This window comes from Geospiza fortis, unplaced genomic scaffold (assembly GCF_000277835.1).
Source record: "Geospiza fortis unplaced genomic scaffold, GeoFor_1.0 scaffold219, whole genome shotgun sequence".
Lineage (NCBI taxonomy): Eukaryota > Metazoa > Chordata > Aves > Passeriformes > Thraupidae > Geospiza > Geospiza fortis.
In genome coordinates this window covers 48,219-69,248 of record NW_005054376.1, presented here as the reverse complement: position 1 = coordinate 69,248, position 21,030 = coordinate 48,219, and the positions used below count along the sequence as shown (strand labels likewise).

Genomic DNA, 21,030 nt, shown 5'->3' with positions numbered 1-21,030 from the left:
TGCTGATGCCGTTTTACTGGGTGTAAGTATTTCTTCCTCCTGCCAACGAGCTCCTGATGTTGGACTTGGGAGATGCTCCACTCTCAGGAAGTGTGTGAGCTTCACAATAAATATTCCTTTCCCTTTGTTCTTCCATTCACCTTGTGCAAATCTTGACTTTGAAATAAGAAAGAATAACTTTATAATCTGCTCTAGCATGCACATATGCTACACCCTGCAACACGGTGGGCACTTGGGAGACAGTCCCCTTTCACTGAGGTGAAGTTGTACTTTGTTATTGTTCTGGCTGTCACGTCCCCTTTAAGGACTAAAATAGTTCTTGAGAGGATGCATCCCAGCCTGGCTGTTGTCAGATTGTGACTGCATGGCTATATTTTCCCTTAATACCTATGTTGTGGTTCTGGACTGACACTGTTAGTTTCTTTGATCCAAGAAAAGTTACAAATAACATCTGTCAGCCCTGGAACAAGCGCGCTGGGATGTTTTGTATGCCTGAGGTAGTCAGCCCTGAACTGGACTTGATTTTGCCCAAATTAGCACATGCTATGCTGAAGTCTCGGTGGCTGGTCTGCGCCAGGCATTGGCTTGGGATTGTTCCTACAAAGAATTCCCCACTCCCAACCAGTCCCACTCCTCTGTGACTGTGGCACTGTGGTGTTGGTACGGCTGTCTGAGAGAAGTAGGATGGCTTTCATCTTGGGAATAGTGCCAGGTCCATCTCCACCATAACTTTATAAACATTCCAAAAAAATCTTTCTTTGTTGCTCTGTCTTAATAGTGACACGCAGTGGCGGCATAAGACAACAGAGGCTTAGGAGAGTAGTGTTGTACAAAACCATAACAATAAGAACACTAACAAGTCTAAAATATTTCATTATTGTACACTGAGAAAAATGAGGGAAAAGGCCACCACTCTGTGCAGGACCAATCTTGTTACATACCATGGCGATCTAGGCTGCTAGTTGTAATGCCTGACAAGTTACAACATGTAAAAACTTGTTGCCCTATGTAACAGTTATATTTTTGTATTAACTTCTTACAGAGCCCTCCTGTGTTAATGGTGGTAACCCTCAGTGAGGATTTCACTGCTTGTTCCCAAGGTAGATGTGCCTCAGCATGGGTAAAATGTGCACTCAGGAGAGTTACAAGTCCCTTGCAAAATAATGACAGCAGGGGCAGGGTGTTACCCAGGTATTCCAACATATAAAATTTAAATAGCCTCATCTCGACAGCCTCATTTACCTCTTTGATGAATAATGAAGAGTGGTTTTGTTAATCTGTGATGCTGTTAGTCTCTCCCTTACCTGCTGTATGCTATACACATGCTGGTCTGCTCCAAAGCTTCATGTGGTAATGCCTGCCAGCTGAAATACCTCATGTCCACCACTAGATAAAACACAATATCAAACAGAATATTTACAGACATTTGTTTCCAAAAGGATGGTACAGTAGTTTGGAGATGCCTAATAAGCATGGGGGATGGCATGGAGAACAGGCATCCCTCAGCAGTCTTCTGGAGGCCACACATTTTTCAGGTGGCTTTGGCAGGGTCTCACACATTCATGTTGAGAGGTCATTCCTGAGTGACATTGAAGGGAATAGGAAATGCTAAAAATTATGCTGTAATCTGCAAGAACTCTGTGGCTTTTTAGCTGGACAGGGCAGGCAAACCAAGCAAATAAGTCCCCCTTATATACTGTGGACCATAGCAGCTTAAAAAGTAGTGGTAATAGCCAGAGGATGGGCATTTGTGTTGCCCAGGGTTTTTGCATTTGCAGAAATGAACCTTGGTTGGGATGCCTCTTTAATTATATTGTCAGTACAGTATGTACTTTTCTCTTAGGCTTTTTGCTTCCATCTGTTGCATATTCTCTGGGAAGTGTTACCATTTTATTACCTCTTTCTTTCCTTCCAAATGGAACGTGGACACGCAGCGGGTGTTGCAGATAAAGGAAGAAAACTAGCTGATTGGTGATAAAAGAAGAACTGGAAAACTGCACTGCTTGCTAATTCCCCATCATGTACCCAAAGCAGTGAGTCAACAGATGCTGCAAATAGCCCCTGCACTGCCTCCTCCTTCCTCTGTACTCTCTTTATTTCCATCTCCTGCTGTGAGAGTGCTGTTTGCCCCTCCAGGCTGGGGCTTAGCCCTCTTCCCACCTATGGTTTTGCTCTTCTGTCGGCCACATGCACATGGCAGGCTATACAGTCCCCAGGAGGTGCATGGCTGAGTGGATTGGGAAGCTGGGTATGGATGGGGGAAAAGGGAGAGGCAGCAGCTTTGTCTGGGAGGGATGGGCAGATGGACTTGGATACAAGTATAGAGTATCCAAGTATGGAGTAGATACCCCTACTGGGCTCTTAGGTCATTCTGGAAGGACAGAAAGGCACCCATGTAAGCCAGACCATGGGCACAGGGGTTTGTGACAGGTGTATAAAGATAATTTAATAGAAGATAGACTCCTTTCAAGTGTGTGTGTGTGTATTAGAGCCATAAGGGAAGGGGAACTCCAGCTATACAGAGACCTTATTTCTTCTCCCTTGAACAAAGGAAGCTCCAGACAGGATGATGCCATGAATGTCAGTAAAGATATCAATAACTTGAATTAAATTGCTTCATTCTGACCAAAACTGAAGAAATAGAAGAGGTGGCTAGTTCTTTTCTGGTGCTTTTGGATAGAATTTACTCACACCAAGACACAGGGTTGCAATAACTGTGTTTGTTGACCTGAGGAAGACCCCTAATTGACAACCTATTACAGCTTTTCCATGGGCATCCATTTTCCATCCATCTGCACAGAATCACAGTTCTCCTTCCAGCTACATGTGGTACCTTCCTGGTCTTTATCAAGGATTCTTCTGTCCTCTTAGGATTTCTCAAACTTAAGATCTTTTTTACTGAATGTGCCTTCCAGTCATCTTCCTCTCCTCTCACCCACAGCAGCAGCTGTGGAACAGGAGATGAAAGTTTAACCCAACCCCGCCCCTGTTCTTTCCTTGACTGTGAAAGTATGGCCCTTTCCTTCCTGATAGAGGAGGTAGCAGACTGTCAGCCAGCTATGTGAGGAAAATTCTGAAAACCGGAGGTCAGCAGGAAGGAGTGCATGCATTGGCTGTGGTTCACCAGGGACAAACTGTCTGCACACCTTGGAGCAGGAACACTGAGGGAGCGTGGTGTACTGCTCTGAGGGAGACAGGAAACAAAGGATGGAGTGGCACAGAAGAGTTGTGGTCATGCTCTGTTTAAAACAATGGAGTTGGTGGGAACTGTAAGCCAAAGGAACAACCCAAAAGGTGACCAAAAGCTGAACTTTGTGACATTAGCTCAAAAATATGTATTACTTTTCACAGCCCCCCATATGCTAATGACTGAAGTCACCCAAATTCCAGCCTAACCACAAAATGACATCACCTGTAACTTTACCTTTTCCCTTCCCTCAAACAAAACATTATAAATGTAGCTTAATTGAGGAAGGAGGTCAGAGGAGGCTTCACCTTTGTACCCTGGGACCTCGATGGGCTATACCTATCTCCTCTCTCACCACCTGTTGTGTAAGACTCGAACACTCAGCAATATTGAGTGCTTCTTCAGGAAATTCAAAAAGCAAGCTTGTGTTTGTGATTATACTTTTAGTGCTAGTTAGTCATCTCACAATTTAATGCATTTTTCAATGGCTGTATCATTCATACTGTAAGTGTTATTGGCATGTGCTTCCACAGACAGTGTATTTATCACCAGCAACCCAAGAACCTGCATTCCTGTTGCTCAGTAAGTGACACTTTTGCATCTGGCCATGAGATTTATTGAAGGTGACTGGACTTCTACTCTGGCCATGAGAGTCCATTGGGTGCAACCAGACTTAGTGTGTCACACTGTTGGAGAATTTGTGACCATGGGAGTTCTTATTGAATGCGACTGGACTGATGACCTGGACTCAAGGCAGCCCACAGATTTTTAAGTGTCCCTAAGGAACCTCTCACTGCTCACACTGAGTGATGGAGCACCTGAAAGATGCTAGGCTTCAGCACTTCCAGTCTGAGAAACCTGCAGGACCCAGAAGATAAGAGACATATTTGTGCCCAGCCTGTAATGCCCATCCTCGTGGCTCCTTTCCTTTCCCTACGCGTGGGTGGTCATCACAGGACTTGTTGTTTGAAACCTGTGAGCAGACTGCTGAAAATCTAAAATTTATAGGCTGGTGGCTGAGGCTGTACCCTCTTCAGGGCCAAGCATGCAGATATTTTGCATTCAAAAAATTCTTAGTACTTTAAAAAATGCTTTTTCTTTACAAGACTTTCTGCTGAAAGATGTGCCAAAACATCTGTGCAGCACAAGGGGTAGTAAATAAGCTGTCAAGCTGAATGGGTGTCATCATAGTTGTTATATATTTTCATTGGCTGATATAATTTAGATTGCAGTCTGCCTGATTTCTCTCCTTTTTATTTCTTCTTCCAAAAATACTTTCTCTGTCTCAGTTGGAAGCTTTGCTAAGGTATCTTCCAAATTGTATCAGCCCTCAGAGATAGTTCAATAATGGTGCAGTTGGCTGCGTAGAAGGACAAGAACTGGGCAGCATCCACAGCAAAGATCAGTGTTTTGTGAAGGAAATTTGAGGGTTTATTATGTATTTGAAGTTAAAAATAGTCGTTAAATTTGTTTTTAATATGATCTTTTGGAAGAACAGTAAAAACAAAGTCTTAACATGAAAAAAAACAGAGTGAGATCTGAAAGTTTTCACATCTGTAGAAGTATGGGAGGTTTTGGGGGTTTGTTCTAAGAGCTATGTATTTCTTTTGTATTAAAATAAACTAATTTGGGAAAAAAAAGGGAGAGTGACCAGTTAAGCTCATTAACCTGGTTAATATCAGCACTTGTAAGAAACAATTGGATGGAAAATGGGCTTTTTTAACTGTATGCATATATATGTTTTTAAGGCAACTAACAAAATATTAGCTTTAGTCAGGGAAGCTTATGATCCTAACAAGTAATTCTTCTCTTTCGTCTGTCTTTAAAAGAGAACCCAAATTACTTCTGTCAGCTGTTTTCTTTCTTTGGTCTGAATTACCACGTGTGAACTGCTCATCTCATTCACTCCCTTTTTGGCATAAAATGTCTATTGCAGACAGTGCTGCCTCTTCCTCCCATTTCTTTCAAGTTATATTAATGGACAGAGCACCCATAATATGTTATAAAATTCCAATGTGCCGTATTTCCACGTGATAGGATACTTGCTCTACAATTTGTGAATCAGGGTAAAAGAAAATATCATAAATTTGCACATTCTGAATATGCTTTCCCTCTGTTTTGTTTCATAAGTTATTCTTCTGTATTTTGAAAGAAGTACAGAGCTTCTGAGTGGTTAAATGAGCAGCTAAAACTCTACCAGTTTGTCCTCTGACAGAAAACTGGAAGCAGCCCTAACCTGTTTTCCCTCTTTAAAGTATTTTCCCAGAGTCTCTTCGGTGGTTGATGGCTACACAACAGTTTGAGGCATCCAAGGAACTGATCCTTCAGTTCACGCACAAGAACAGGATGAACACAGAAAGCGACATCAAAGGAGTGGTGCCCGGTGAGTTGGACAGACAACTGCAAATCCTCCAGCTCTTCTCCAATGGCTGCACATGGCATCACTGCCCGGAATTAAATTATGCATTTATTGCCTGTAAATCATCTCATTCATTCATTCATTCATTCATTCATTCATTCATTCTGCTCTTGAAAACCCATTCCAAACCCCAGCACTGTGTTAAAAACTCCATGGCCTGTTGAACAGTCCTAGTAATTATAGTCTTGTCTTGCAGTGCCGTGTGTCTTTAGAGACATCTCTTGAAGAATTTTACCATGGCTACAAGAGTGCGCCTTCAGCTCTGTGTGCCTCTGGAAAGTGGGTTTTAAGGAAGCTGCTTGCTGGGATCCTGCCCATCACCCAACACTTACTCTGTTGGTTTGGAGAAGCAGCAGCACGCAATCCCCCTATTCTAAAGTGCCAGCCCCATGAGAAACTTAAACCACATTAGAGTTTCTCTTTAAAGCTTTGCTCCAAGAGCTGTTTTGCTCTCCTCTCCTGCATCATCGGCGTGATGCTGCTTTAGGGATGGAGAGTTGCTGCAAGTGACAGTGGTAGGGTGCAGTTTTTGCTTGAGAGTCTGAAGTATCAATTCCTTGGTTTACTGATGCTTTTAGAAAGAGCTGGCTCCTCTCAGAATTGTCACTGAAAAAGCCAAGATCCTGTCTTGTAGATTGCTGTGCAGAAGAGACTCTGTGTGTGTGTGTATGTGTGTTTGTCTAATTACAACAAAGGCAAAGAGCTTCTGGATCTTTATCTCCCCAATACACCTGTCAGATTTGGTTCAGGCTCCCCTTTTTCTCCTCACAGGCTTGATTCTGCCCATAAACACCCGTTTTGCAGTGTCATTTGCAATCTGTGTCAGACTACCCACTTGTCAGAAAATGGTGGGAACATTTCCCCTGCTTTTCTAACACTACCTGCTCTGACCCCAGGGGCTGCAGGGGAACTTCAGCCAGTAGCTCTGCCAGTGGGCAGAAGTGATGTTTCTGTACTCGTCTGATCCTTGTTGAAGGTCTCTGGGGTAACTGTAGTTTCTGTCAGTCAGCACTGGAACAGGCTTAATCCAGGACAGAAAACTGTCACTATTAACATCAGTGCCTAATGAATAAAGCAATCTCCGTCAGTGAGGGGTGGAAAGCCCAGTTCAGGATCTCTGGTATACATTCCCAGGTCATTGATGTGGTTTTTGGTGCAGTCAGCACACTGGTGTTAATTAGCTGGTTTGCATGTAATTGTGTGTCTGGGGTTACAGTTCCTGGATCTGCATCACACAATATGGCTTTGCAGTATAAATACCATTTTTCTGGTAAAGTTTTGGAAAGCATTAGAGGTGTGAGAGCTGTCATTAACCTGTTGATATCCCCCCACCTGATGTTTGCAGGTCTTCCTCAGAATAAATTATGGATCTTGAGAAATGATGGCTCCCTGAGCCAACAATTGGCCTTGGAGTTTCCCAACCAATTCCTAAATTTGGCTTTTGTCAGTCAGCTACTTGAATTTGCAGATGAAATAAAACGTTTTAGGGGAAAGAAAAAACTATTTACGTGTGCTTCCTTTGAGGAAAATAATAAAGACACAACTGTGTGCTGGAGGGATTTATTTAAGCCATGTATAATGATATTGCCCATGGAGGAATGCTAAATTTCAAAATGGCTTTATGACTATTATTTGTGACTGATTACTTTTCTCAGCAGTTTCATGGTAGGAGTACACTCATGTTTAAGGAGGGGACTCCCTTTCATGTGGAAAAACAGAACATTATTGCACACCTTGATACTATGGATCCTCTGACGGCAAATACATTTAGATATAGCAGTTGTCAGTACAGCACCATTTGCAATTTATAAATTATTCAGAACATGGTCATTTCTGCCTCCTTGTTGATGATGAGATTGTTGGGTTTTTTGATTATTTCTTCCCTCACTTATTCTCTTTAAACTCTTTCTGTAGCCCCACACTTAAAGGCTTTTCTGATGCAGCCCTGGAGGGAACCTGTGTTTCTGTAGGAAGAGTAAGAGAGGAGCAGTATCAAGAATTAAATAAGATTAACTACAAACTCCTGAAGGAAGGACCACCTCTCTCATTCTGGGTGCATGGGGGTGTTGATGGTCTGAGTGAGGACAGGAAAACAGTAGGATTCTTGAATTAAGAACGTGATCAAGCTGCAGGCCTTGCAGTGGGTCAGGAAGGAGAAGATACCCTTTCTCTGCTCTTGTGTCCTGCAATAACATGCCCACAGCTGCTCTAGCATGGAATGGGTAAAAAACTGGTACTTGTCTGGGAGAAAGGATGCATTGAGCCTGATGCAGATATCCCTTGTTTTCCCTTTATTCCATTGCTGAGCTCTCCTATCTGTGTGGAGGGATTTTTGTTTTGTGATTTGTTTTATTCTTTGTTTTCCATCTGAAAGGGCTGGAAACTGTTTTGCTCTAGTTAGGGGCCATTGTGTTGCTGTTGATTATTGCTCACTGCATTGTTGTAAGAGCCTCCTGTGATTGAATTACTCCCAATGTATTTAAATGATAAACTGCTCACTTGCAGTCCCTTCCAACTGAAAATCCCACTGCAATTTTGCTCATACATACCAATCAAATTAGTGTATCCGATATAACAGATCATTACAGGAGTTACAGGAGTTTCATATATACCTATTTTGGCACTTGATATGAGTCCCATAGTAAAAAGAAGCAGTGTTCAAGAGGAAAAAATATTTCTGGAATGCAAGAAAATTTAATTTTGAATTGCTCTCCAAGCAGTGAGCAGGCTGATATTCCTTTCTGAAGAATTACACCATTTCCGCTGCCTTCTGAAGGCTTTAGCTCATCCATTGGCTACACTGCCTGTAGTGTGAGTGCCACTAACCATCTGTAGGGCCTCTGCTCCATGGGGAGGTGGCCCATGTGTCAGGTGGGGCAGGGGGGAAAGGAAGCAAAATTTTATCTGCTGTTTTTGACAGTCCTTTGGGTTGGAGTGGTTGCCAGTGCTCTCCTGGGAGATGTCTCCAAAGACAAGAACTAAAAGTCCAGACAGTGATCCAGCTGCAGCTGAAAGGTCCATCAGCTGCCATAACAACCCCTGCCAGGAGAAAATGAGGGTGGGCAGCTGATGGGCAATGCCCACCAGCAAGATGGAGTGGGAGTGTGCTTACATAGGAAACAAATTAAAGTGAGACAAGGGGTGTTGATAGCAGTCTAGAGTGTTGTAAATTTACATTGCCCTTATCTTCAGTAGCCTGTCCCAGGGCTGATATTGGTTGCATAAAGGGACCTTTTTCCTCAGCAGCTTTAAGTGGCTTTATTTTAGAGTGTTTGGTGTACCTTGTCATTTTGGGCAGGAATAATTTGCCTTTATAATGAGATTTTTGGGTTTATGTGGTTGCATTTTCTTCTTTAATGCTTACGAAACGTAGGTGAATTAGACCTGGTTAAATTACCCTGGTATGTTTTGACTCAAAATTTCACCATTTGGCTTTAAGCTTTGCCCTCTTTTAGAAACAAAAGTTTAAATCTATTTTTAAGATTCATCATCAAGGAAATTATTTTTATTCAACTGTGTATTGAAATGTCATTTTTAAAACAGGTTTGCTGAATTTTGTTGACATATGTTTCAAAAAAGTCAGCTTCAATCATGAGCAAATTAAATATTTTGATAACATTAATTCAGTACAGGTTTTTCACTACCAGTTTCTCCAGAAACTTCACCATCTCTTCCTTGTTTCCCTGTAGAACGAGAGGCAAACATACAATTCAGTGCAGCTGTGGGGCAGTCATTTTGACCTTAGTGTCATAAATTATAAGGAAGTATGAAGATTGTTTAAAAAACAGGAGAAAAGAGTGTTCAGGGTAATTGGAAAGCATCAACCATAACCTTACACCTTTTAAAGGTGTGTTACACTTTAGGTGGCTTTCATTATTTTTATGGAATGCATTCTCTTCCTTGTGTGGGTTTGCAGGGTCTGTTTGTTGCCTGGAACAGATTGTCTGCTGCAAGCTGACCTTGGCTGCACCAGCACCCAGCCCTGCTGTGTTTGGGTGTCCTGGGAAATACTCCACTGGAGACACTGCTGTATCAGCAGCTACCCAAGTGTCACACGTGGTGCTTCCATGGAAACCCACCCCTGGGCAGCTCTCTTTGGCTTCCCCTGTGTGGGGAGACATTTCAGGTGTTCCTTAACATGAAACAGCTTTGAAAAAACAAAGCTCCCTTTTTCCTCGTCTCTGGATGGAAACACAAACCGGTGGTGCTCCTGTGGGCAGAGAGGTTATAGCTGTTCCTTCCCAAAATTCTCTTCTAAGCTTAGAGAAATAGTATTGGTGTAATCACCAGAGGTGGACAGCAAAGGTAAAGCAGCCAAAGAGATGTAGGTACTTCAGCATGCGGGACACAACATGGAGAAGATGCAGGGGTAGGTGGTGATGAGTGCTCTGTGTGTGTATGTGTGTGGATTGCAGTTAGGAAAGCTGTGGTTTTCAGGGAGTTTCCCTTTGAAGAAAAAAAATCAATTCTCTCTCACCTTTCTTGCTGCTGAACAACATGCTGCCATCACTTTTCTTTAAACATAAGCTATTTTTCTGTTTTGTTTTGCTATGTATATTTTTTTCTTAAGCATGAGGCTTGAATCTAAGTAATTATATGCATTTTCCTTTTCCACTGGCTAAATAGCAGAGGGAAAGGTGAAAATGCCTTATGTCTGAAAGTCAGTCTATTTCCCTACAAAGATTTACTCATATTCTTAGACCATCACACCCATCTCTGCACAACTGGTTTAAAGCTTGTGATAGATGAAGAGTGCATTAGCTGGAGAAGAAAAGCAAGTTTCCTGGTTTCATAATATAGGTGATTCCATGTGATAGTGAAGTACAAACCTGCCAGATGTCCTCCTTTACCAGATTAAATGCTCCATGCAACTCCCAGAGGGTGGTCAGGTAAATGTGGGAAATGTAGTTAAAACAGTTCAAGATGCTGCTTGAAGGCTGTGTGTCAGCCACAGACATTTCTATCTCAAAATTTAAAAAAAAATACCCAGCCAGTGATTTCTGTTGTTCTCTTATATGTTAAATCAGTTTCAGGAGGGTTTGGGTTTCTCCTGTTGGGCCCCTGTTATCCAGTAGCTGTTGTGGAGTTTGAGTAACTCTTTCAGGGTGTGCTGTACATGACAGTGATTAACAAGAGCAAAACTAGTCAGTTAGGTCCTCTTCTACTGGCTGGGTCTACAGTAATGGAAGAGGAGAGCCCATGCATGTCTTGACTGTATCCTTAGCAAAGGTAGCAGTGATGTCTGACAGTACCAGGTTTTGGAGGGTTCAGGAGGAAAAGGGTGAGAATGTGCCTACTGAGAATGTGCCTTTTGATGCCACTGGGAAAAGCCAAATATGCTAGGAAATTTAAAGGAAAAAAAAAAAAGAGAAGGAAGAGGGGGCTGTCAGCCTCCATTCAATTTGAATGACTCTTTCTCACTAGTTGAGACCTCTGCTGGCTGCACTCCAGCCTGTTGATTTGTGCCCCGCTGGCACACTGGCTCTTTGTGCACGGGGCTACCTATGCTCCCAGAGCAGCCAGCTTTACAGGCCAGGAACCATGTGCAGAGGGCTGGCAGCAAGCCCTGGTGCTGCTGGCATTTCCCCAGCCCACGGGCACCAGAGGGGAGAGGACTGGTGAGTCTGGATGTGGATGTGAAGGGTAGGAGGGAGACCTCGAAAACCAGGTGGAAGTGGAGAGCAGTAATAGGGGACCAGTGGCCAGAGAAGAGAGGAAATAAGACACTTTAAAAATGTGGGACCAAAGAATAAAGATAGTTGGAGGGGACTTAGAGAAGCAAGGGCAACAAGGCACTGGGGCAAAGCAATGGAGGAAGAGCATTCTGTAGAGGAAGAACAGAGGAGAGCCAGAGCATGGAGACCAAAGGGGCTGCAATCATATGCTTCCCCCTCCTTCCAGAGCAAGCTGTCAAGCCCAAGGATTCATTCTTAGAACTCTTCTTTTGCAAAATCCACTCCTAAAATATTTGCTTCACCCCTCCCTGCTGCCCAACTTGCTTGCTCAGCTTGCTGAGGTTCCCTCCATAGCTCCCACAACAGAGAGCAGCAATGCATGTGTGGGTACCTGCAATCTCCTGATGGCCACAGCTCCACACAAGGACACTGGAGGTGCTCTTTGTGTTGTTGTTGGGTTTTTTTTTTAATACTGGTGATGCTAGAAAGCATTGACAAGTCATGCTCTGCGAAATGCAAGAAGTCAGGTTGCCTGGGCAACCCCTGCTTGGCCTCCTGGCATGAAGGCATGATGATACAGCCTTTAATAACATGATTACAACCTATTTTTTCCACAGGGCATAGGATGGACGAATCAGTGCATAGGATGGACGATGATGTGGGAATGAAGCTGTTGTCTGTTCCTCATTTGTTGCAGAATTTGGAAGGTGTGTAGTGAATGAGGCAGAGGCTTGCAGAAGGAAAAAGGACAGTGTTGGGGAAATGAAGCTGAATACCTCCTGAAGAGCTGTACTCATTCTCTGGGTCTGCCAGGGATGTTCTTGTACAGTGATGGAGATTTCCCTGGAATCAGACCCTTTCAGTGCTGTCACTAATCACAATTTCTTCAGTGTCTGTCTCTAGCGTGTAATTCTGGGGCTTGATTTGCAGAAAGATGGGAGCATTTATATCAACACCTACAAGGAGTATTGCTGCATGATTTTTTCTCATTATGGACACAAGTTCTCTCTATTTTATCTCCCTGCTTCCAAACAGGAGTAATCTTTGCTGTTACTCTTACAAGAAGGTGGTAGAGATTTGCATTTATGAAGTACATATATATTCTGACAGCACTGTAGGAATGTCTCTAAGGAAATCTGTTATTTTTTGTACTCACTGGGAAGTTTGGCTAATGAGGCTGAGGGGTACATGTTGAATGGGAAAGTCAGAGATGTCTTTAATACCTGCCCCTTGGATGACTGCAGTGAACATTCTGGGGGAAAAACTAATGTGTGATCATCTGAATGCTGTCTCATAATGCACATGAGGAATTGAAGATTGCAACAGCAACCTTATGTCTGACTTTTCAATCTTTTTTGAATGTAATCAGAAATAGAGGATTCAAATAAATCATTGCAATCAGTCCATAGCTGTTAGAGTCCTGGAGTCACAGAGTTGCTCTCCCAAAAGGAGGTTCATTTTAAGAGTTGTTAGTATTTATGTCCAGTGCTTTGGTTAGAAAGCCATTCCAGCCTCCATATTCCTTTGTACTGCAAGTGCATTTTAGCATTCAATTCAAATACACTACTGCTGTCTGGGTTTGTTCTTTTTTTCCCTTTCCCATTTGCTCCTGTCTGTGCCTATCTTAAATCTCTTTTTCCTCATGCTATATGAGAAGAGAGCAGCCCTGTTCCTGTACTGAGATGAAGTTCTCCTCTGTCTCCTCTCCTTTTATAAATACAATATTCTGGCTTGCAGGAGCTTTAGTTTCTCAAATATTGATGACCAGAACTGTAAAAGAATTCCAGTATTTCATTGTCTGAATTGCAAATACCTCATGGCTGCATTAAATTGGTGCCATATAGTCGCTTGTGTTCAAGTAGTACATAACGAAGTACAACACAGGTTTTGCTTATCTTCCACCAGGAACATTTCCCCTTAATCACTGAAAATTTTGCATTGTATTTCATATTTTCACTTGCTTTTGCCACATGCTGGATGTCGAGCTCACCCAGTTCCTCCAATGGCCCATTTGCATAGTACATACCTTTGACAGTAAGGTAGTGCCTCACTTTGTCACCAGCAGACCTTACTGCTACCTTTCTGAGGTTTTTGCCAAGCTCCCCACTCAGATTATTAAACAAGATTTTTTTTTAAAATAAGATGAGTCATCCCACTACTAATGTCCTGCTATCCGCTTATGATTTCTATTTTTCTATCCCTTATCTCTCTCTCCCCATCAGTCAGTATTTTACCTACCTCATAATTTCTGTATATGTCTTGAGAGCTGGACAAAAGTCCTGGAAGGTATAAATAAACTTGTGTACCAGTAACTCTGCCTGCCTGAGAATAGATTGCTTCACCTCTGTGTTTCAGACTGGTCCACCTCCTGCTGCAGGGCTGTCATGCTCCAGGGATTGATTGAGTCTCTGTGCTCGGCTTCCATAGATTTTTTCTTGTTCAAAGAGCTACTGACAGTATCATTTAGCAGCCAGAAAAATCCAGCAAAAGTTCATCACCACAGGACACTTGTCATTTTGGACATAATTTTTCTGTGGCTTGATTTGGCCTTTTGTCTGTTTTGTCTGTGCCAAGTGATGCAGAGATGAGTGGCTTCATCTGAAGGCTCTAAAGATACTTTCTGATTTTGAAAGGCGTGGTCCTGAAATGCAGAGGGTCTCTTGAGAATTCAGCGGCTTTGCGAGCTGGGAGCTGGTAGGGTTCCCCTTCCCATGAGACTTTTAAAGTCTGCCAGTGAATAGTTCTAATTTCCACTGAGATGTAAAGAGTTAGCTTGTTGACAGTTTTCCTACTGAGTCCCTGAATAGGAAGCCTAGAGTATGTGTGGGCTCTGGAGTATGGGAAAACTTATTAGTGGCCTCTGAACAAATGGATAGAAATATTCTTATTTTCCATACTCTACCTTTTGGTAAATCAAAACTGAAACATTTAATGCTAATTTCTCTGTACAGGTGACTCTGGTGTAAAATCAAAGAGTAAGCTGGGGGTACAGGGAGTTTTCCTGGTGTTAGTCCTGAAAGAAAATAGTTTGCTTCCATGAGGCTTTAATAGGCTTTGGCTTGCCTTTTAATATCCTAACTTTGACATATGAAGTCAGCCTGAGAGCTGCCACTCTCCTGATGCTCGTCAAAGTCAGTTGAAGCAGCTCCTTTCATGCAGGCAGGCTCCCTCCAAAGACAGCAGGTCACTTACATGAGAGCCAGTTCTATCTTTGATGACTTTTTTGCAAGTCACATAGCTCATTTTTTCTTATTAGAATGATATTTTGGTTATTGCAGGTCATTAATTTTGCAATGCAGTGGGGATTTTGGTGAATATCTCACTAGTATTCATAGAAGCAAAGGAGGGAGAAAGCCATCAGAAAGATGGATTGTGTTGGAGACTTGGAGGCAAGTCATTCATCTAAAACAGGTGACTTAGATTTGGAGTTTTAACATCATCATAGAGGGATGGAGGCGTAAATAGCTGGTAGAGTCACAAGGCTCTCAATAAAAAGCAAGGTTCTACTTGCACTCTTTGATGTGAGGTTTGAGACCAGATTCTTTTTCCCCTCTTTTTTTTTTCTTTTTTTTTCCTCCTCCTTTCCATCCCCCCCCCCCCCCCTTTTTTTTATTTTAGCTTGTAATGCTGTTACATCTGGAATCAAGACATTTTTTGTATAATGCTGTGATGTGTCCGTGGAGTATAACCCCAAGGAAAGCAGATTAAGGGTCCACTGCAGAAAGACTGCTGCATGAGTAGGGTAGAGAAGGGGTGAGCTCCCCTGTCATGTGTGATCCTCACTGCAGCTGACACAGGAGCTGTTTGACAGTTCACATAACCAAGTGAGCCTTTACTTGAGGGCAGAACAGCAGCTCAGTGAAAAACATTGGTGGGAACTAGTTCAGAAGCACTGATTTATGAGAAAGGTTAAAAGGGGGGCCTGAGTGCAGGTGAGAAGGATGCATGACAGTAAACAAAGAACATATGGATTATAGGAACACCTAATGTATGAACAGAGCAGGAGTGGAGGGCAAAATAATGTTTGGTTGCAAAGAAAAGTATAGCCAAGTTGATCATTGCTTCTGTTGATTTTGTTGAGTTGTGGCCCAGTACAGCACGTATTTACAAGTCTACTCTCTGTCTTGAAATAAAAAAGTAAAAATTTCTCCAAGAAACAAACTAACAAAAATCCCTATCAGATTAAGAAAATCTGAAGAATATGGCATATGTACCTTCTGCTGGCAGAGGATGAGATGTTTTACTTTATAGGCCAGATCTGGTCATTCTTAGTTTGAGAGTGAACCCTTTTGAAACCTGTGCAATATGTGTTGTTTGGGTAGTGATTTTTATTGTTGCCCTTCAGCTGAAATAGTAAACACCCACCAACAGCCTTTCAAAACCCTTGTGCTTCTTCTAGTGTTTGCTTTGACTTTTTTTGCTGCAGAAGGTTTGGCCTGGGCTCAATCATGGCTTTTAAAATTTTGTTTTATCTAACTGCTTCAATTGTTCTTAATTATTTTGTTCCCACTTATTCCTTCCTAGAATCTTGCTACAAAAATTATTTTGGCCTTGTTCTTTGAGATTAGGCTCCAATTTTTTTATTGCTTATATTTTAATATGATCCCAATCCATTGTTGAGCCTGAGGACAGCTTCTGTAATACAAATATTAATTTAACTAATTTTTTTCTTTTGCTTCACCTTCTTTTGTGTGCTTCATGCTGTGTAGATTCTGGGGAGAAATGGCCATTATCAGGTTGTTAGGAAAGTAGTATAGCAATATTCTGCCTAAATGCAATCACTAATGTAAAATACCCTTTGCTGCTTTTGTCAGAAGCCTTCTCGTAATTACTCTAGAGAAAAAACCAGGAGTGACCTGTGAGCAGTTAACAGATTGAGTATTTGCATGTAAATAGTGTTTGCTTGATTTATTATTTTTGTGATGCACTTTTCAAATAATAGCTGGCAAATGTGGTTTTTGTTTCGTTTGTAAATTCAGGTGGCTTTTTTTTTAACCCCTCCTCCCCCCCAGCTTGGTTTTATTTTCTCCTGTCCTGCATCTCTTTAGGAAGTTGCTATTCAGCAGAGTAAGGCAGAGGTCAGGGCAGGCCAGGCCAGTGTGGGCAGCTGAGGACACCCGAGCTCATTGCGTATGCATGTAGAGAACTCATGCACCCTTCACAACAGGGCCACGCTGCTGCCTTTAAACACAGTCAGGGAAACAAAAAAAAAAAAAAAGGGAAAGCAGCAGTGAAAGCCTTTACCCCAGAAAACAGACCCAGTCTGTGCTCTTGGTGGGCATTATTTTTGTGATGCTTCTTTATAGCTACAGCTTCTCCTGCTTTTATTGGACTTGTTGCCCACTGATCCGGTAGCTTGGAAACAGTGGCTGCTTTGGCAAACTTAGGTAGGTGTTCAAACTCCAACTTAAGGATAATTGGGAAATAAACAGTGCCCTTCTTTATTGTCCCGTGCCAACAAGGGTATCAGAGGCAGCATTTGTAAGGCTTGTGAATTATTTCAGCATTGCAAAGAAGAGTTCACTTGAAGCTGCCCAGAACTGGGAGGACATGGTGGGACTTTGGTTCTGAAATGCAAAGACACCACAGCTGCTGATGCCCAATGATTTTTCTTTAAGGAAATGTCTTAATGTTTAGGACATCTATCAGAAAAAAATTTAAGTATTTGAAAAGAGAGTGGAGTGGAAGATGGATGAGCTGACATAATGTCCTAGCCACTACATTCTGAAACTTGCAAGGAAACTTCAAAAGATGACCCATGAAAAATGAGTTAGAGCTCCAGTCCTTTTCATGGCTTTTTAGGTATGCATTGCACAATGGGAGCAGAGCCTGTAGCTGCATGAGTGCAGTCCTCCCTGTGGAGGGTTCTAAAAATTAGGAGAATCCTGAAGTTCTTCAAGAAATTTGCTATCATGCTTGTTGGGGTCAAGCTCCATACTGCTCCCACTTTACATACACATTTTTAACTGGGAGGAAGTTTGGAGTATGGAGTTCTTAGTTCTTTTGCCCCAGGAAGATGAAGGGAAGCCTGGAAGAAAAGGAGGAACCTGTGCTGGACTTTAGGCAGGTAGTTCAGCATTTTTATAGCTCCTGTAAATGTAATCAATGGTGTTCTGCTCTCCAGAACTTCCCCCGGAATATCTTAGTTCACAAGTAAATCATCTCATTCTCCTCAGTGAAATGATAATTCTGATTTGGTTTGTTTCAGAGCTGGAAAAGGAAATCACCAGGAGACCAAAGAAAGTCTGCATTGTTAAAGTGGTGGGAACAAGGAACCTGTGGAAAAACATCGTAGTGTTGTGTGTGAACTCGTAAGTCCAATCTCATTGTTTAAATATCTCTGTGGTCAGTGAACTGGAGCAGCAATGGGAAGTGATGAGGGAGCTCCACTATTTCCTACTGTGGGACCCTTCACTAACATCTCTGATAAATGATTCTGGAAAAACACCAACTGTTGTAGGGAACTGTATTTTTTATGGCAAACGTGGAGGAGGTCAGTGGCTGTTTCAGGCAGCAGAACTGTATCTTCTAGGGTGCCATGCCTCAATTGTGTTGCTGTCACCAGTGGTCTGGTGTGGCCACGTGCTGATGGATGCTCATGCGTGCAGGCATCTGCTTGGCATCCCAGGTGGGAATTTGGAAACCATTCATGCCCCGGGAGTACAGGTTCAAGTTGTTTACATCTGATAGGGCTGTGGTGCAGAGGAAGATGGTGCTTGCCAGTAAATACAAGTTGCTCCCTCGTATAACAGCTGTGCTTGGTGGGTCTTCAAAGGCAGATTACAAAGTGCCTCAGCACTCCCAAATTATGTGCAGGGGGTCACAGGGAGAATGTGCAGTCTCCAACAGGACAATGTGATGCTCACCTCCTAAGGCTTCAGTTTGGACATGCTCATGTGGGCAAAAACAAGCATCAGCCTGAGAGTTTTGCCAGTTACAGGTTCTAGGATCTTCTGTGCAGAACTGACACCTTGTAAAGAGGAAATACATTGGCTTGCAAATTCTGGAAGGGCACCAGCAGTGCATTTTCTAATTTTTCCATCTTGTAAAATGCCCATTTGAATTTTTCATGGTTTTCTTTTAAATGGGAGGTGGGGCTGGAGAAGGCTGGGAATCTCCTTTCTCTGCTAGGTTTCAAAGTATGTAGCTCTCTCGTGGCTTTATCTTCCTCACTTTGGGGCACTACTCTGCTGCTGTCACTGCTGTTAGCAGGCTTATGGATCAGTCAGCACCCAGAGGGGACAGCCCCCATGCTGGGCAAGTAGTCATTCAGAGGCACACAGACTTCAGGGGTCAGTCTCCTGCAGAATCCACTCTGGTTTTATGAGTTTTGTGTCTCCCTTCCACCCACCAGTGAGGGACTGCCTCTGTTCTGAAAGAGTGCTTTCCTCTTAGGCTCACCAAGTACATTTGGTAGACAGTGTTAAATTTATTTGTGAAAACTGTTTGCATGGGCAATTCTCCCCTCCTCACTCACCCACATTAATTTGCATATTTGGAAATTCCTTAAATCAAATCTAGGCAGTCCAAAAAATAATTTCTGGCATTAGCACATGAAGGCTGTTTGCATCCAAGCAGAGCACGAAGCAGATGTACATCTGAGGAAATAGATTTCATGTTTGTTTTTAAGGAGTGGAAACAAATATTTAATTTTACTTCTGTTATTCCTGTTAGACAGGGCTGTGCTAAAATTTTAGTTCACGGAGAAGGAACCTTTTGCAGGGAACAAAAGAAATTAAGGAAGACAAGGGTTTAGTTTCAAAAGTAACTATTCTGAGCTGCTCACCAAGTGAAGAGAATAGAGTAATTCTTAGGGAACAGGCTGGAAAGCAAAGTCCAAATGATTAAATAATTTACTTTATAGGTCATGGTCTCAATAGCAACTTCTGCAACTGTGTTTATATGCATAGAATAGAAAGACAGAAGAAAAGCTGATTAACTCTGCCCTTTTTATTACTACTGTTTTGCTGATTCATATTTCTCTTACGGGAGGAGTCAGCTATAATCTATAGTTATTCAAAGCAAATGTCATTTTTGTGTAACAGGAAGCACTTGTATTAGGTTTTTATCAGGGGCAAGGTGTTTGGTATTGAGGGTGGGGTTTTGAACTAGAGCATTAATTCACATGTTTGCAAGAAAAGCTCCTCAGGCCTTGGGCTGTCATGCTGCACTCAGGGTCTGCATATCCCCACAGCTGTTTCTATGCTTATTTGGGTACCCAGATTATACTGACAGGATTTCAAATTCCTGAGCTTCAGAAGTATAGAAGTGTGTCAGTGTAATGTACCTGCCTTTTTTTTTTCTTTTTTTGAGACCTGGATCTGTGCCTCCCACTCTCTCAGGCACTGTTAATTTGTGCCATGAGATTTGTCTTGTATAAGTGCCAGGGACAGGAGGTTCTTCCTGGCAGAGGTACTTGAGCTGTGATGGGTGCAGTTGAGAGGATTGACCTCTCCTGTTGCACGCCTGCTGCTATTTTGTACCACATCAGGGGTGAAGCTAGGGCTTCTCATCAGACTTTTGTACCTTCAGCCCCCTTCTCTTTCTTCCTTTTTTTCTTTTCTATTTTTTGGAGGCACAGGGTGAGACAGGAGAAAGATGTGTGAAATGTGATAGTAAAATGTTGATCAGTGGCATCTCAAATAATTTTTTTAAAGAGGAGGAGATGCATTGCAAGGAAGGGTGGTATAAATGTGTAGACTGAATTAGATCTTATTGTTTCATAATTGTAATAATCATTGCAGTACATACAACTTCAAACACTCCTTTCTCAGGTGATTTCAGTTTTAACAGGCTAGCTTGGGAAGTGAGGTGTAATGCTTGTATTTAGTATGACCAAATGCCACAGGCAGGTGGGTGTTCTTGGTGTTTTGACAGCCTCTGTAGCTGTCAGCAGGGACACTGGGAACAGAGAGATGTACTCCTCTGGGAATGGGATTTCTCAAATACAATGGGAAAACCTACCATGCACTAGGAGTTCTTCCAAAGTTCCCCATGCCTTGATCATAACAGGAGCAGCAGTTACATGAATAAAGTCAGCAAATATTTGGTTGAATGGAGATTTTTTTCTTTTGCTTCTTTTTATCAGTGCTTATTTTCACAGTAGCACCTAGAGATAAGCTTCTTAACTTAAGGTGTTATACTCCTGCATTAATGCCTCCCCACACTGAATAACACTGCAGAGTGTGTTCTGCCCTCTCAGCAATGGTCGCTCTTGCCCTCTCCTGTTTCCCCCAGGTTGACTGGTTATGGCATACACCACTGTTTTGCAAAAAGTATGATGGGGCACGAAGCGAAGATGGCGATTACCCACAACTTCTACGCGGACTATTACACCATGGCCGGGATTGCGCTGGCATCCTGCCTGGCCATGTGCCCCGTGGTCGGCTTTCTGGGCAGGAGAGGAGGACTCCTGCTCTTCATGATACTTACAGCTCTGGCATCACTTCTGCAGCTGGGCCTTCTCAACTGTAAGTTGGAGATGAGAGCTTTTCAGGACCACACAAGCTTGACATGCAAATAAGGGACCAGGAAATACTGGCATTTCCTTTGCCTGACCCAGATTTTTCATGTGATACACCTGCATAGTTTTAGAATCTGAGTTTGTTTGAAGGTTTCCCCAAACACTTGTTTCTCAGGCTCATTAACAAAAGGCATTGTATTCTGGATGATTCCCATGGTGAAGCTTATTGAGCTTTGGTGCTGTATCCGGGGTAGTCACCAAGAAAACAAGCAAAGAAACAAGAAAC

At 42.6% G+C, this 21,030-nt stretch overlaps 1 protein-coding gene across 1 annotated transcript in view; it reads left to right on the top strand.

The window, feature by feature from the left end:
• Positions 1-21,030, top strand: part of SLC22A23 (solute carrier family 22 member 23) — a 108,025-nt gene that overhangs the window by 73,087 nt on the left and 13,908 nt on the right. The window contains exons 5-8 of the mRNA XM_031060221.1: positions 3-22; positions 5,443-5,570; positions 17,490-17,592; positions 20,519-20,751. Of these exons, the coding sequence (XP_030916081.1) occupies positions 3-22; positions 5,443-5,570; positions 17,490-17,592; positions 20,519-20,751 (484 nt within the window). The remainder of the gene's footprint in view (positions 1-2; positions 23-5,442; positions 5,571-17,489; positions 17,593-20,518; positions 20,752-21,030) is intronic.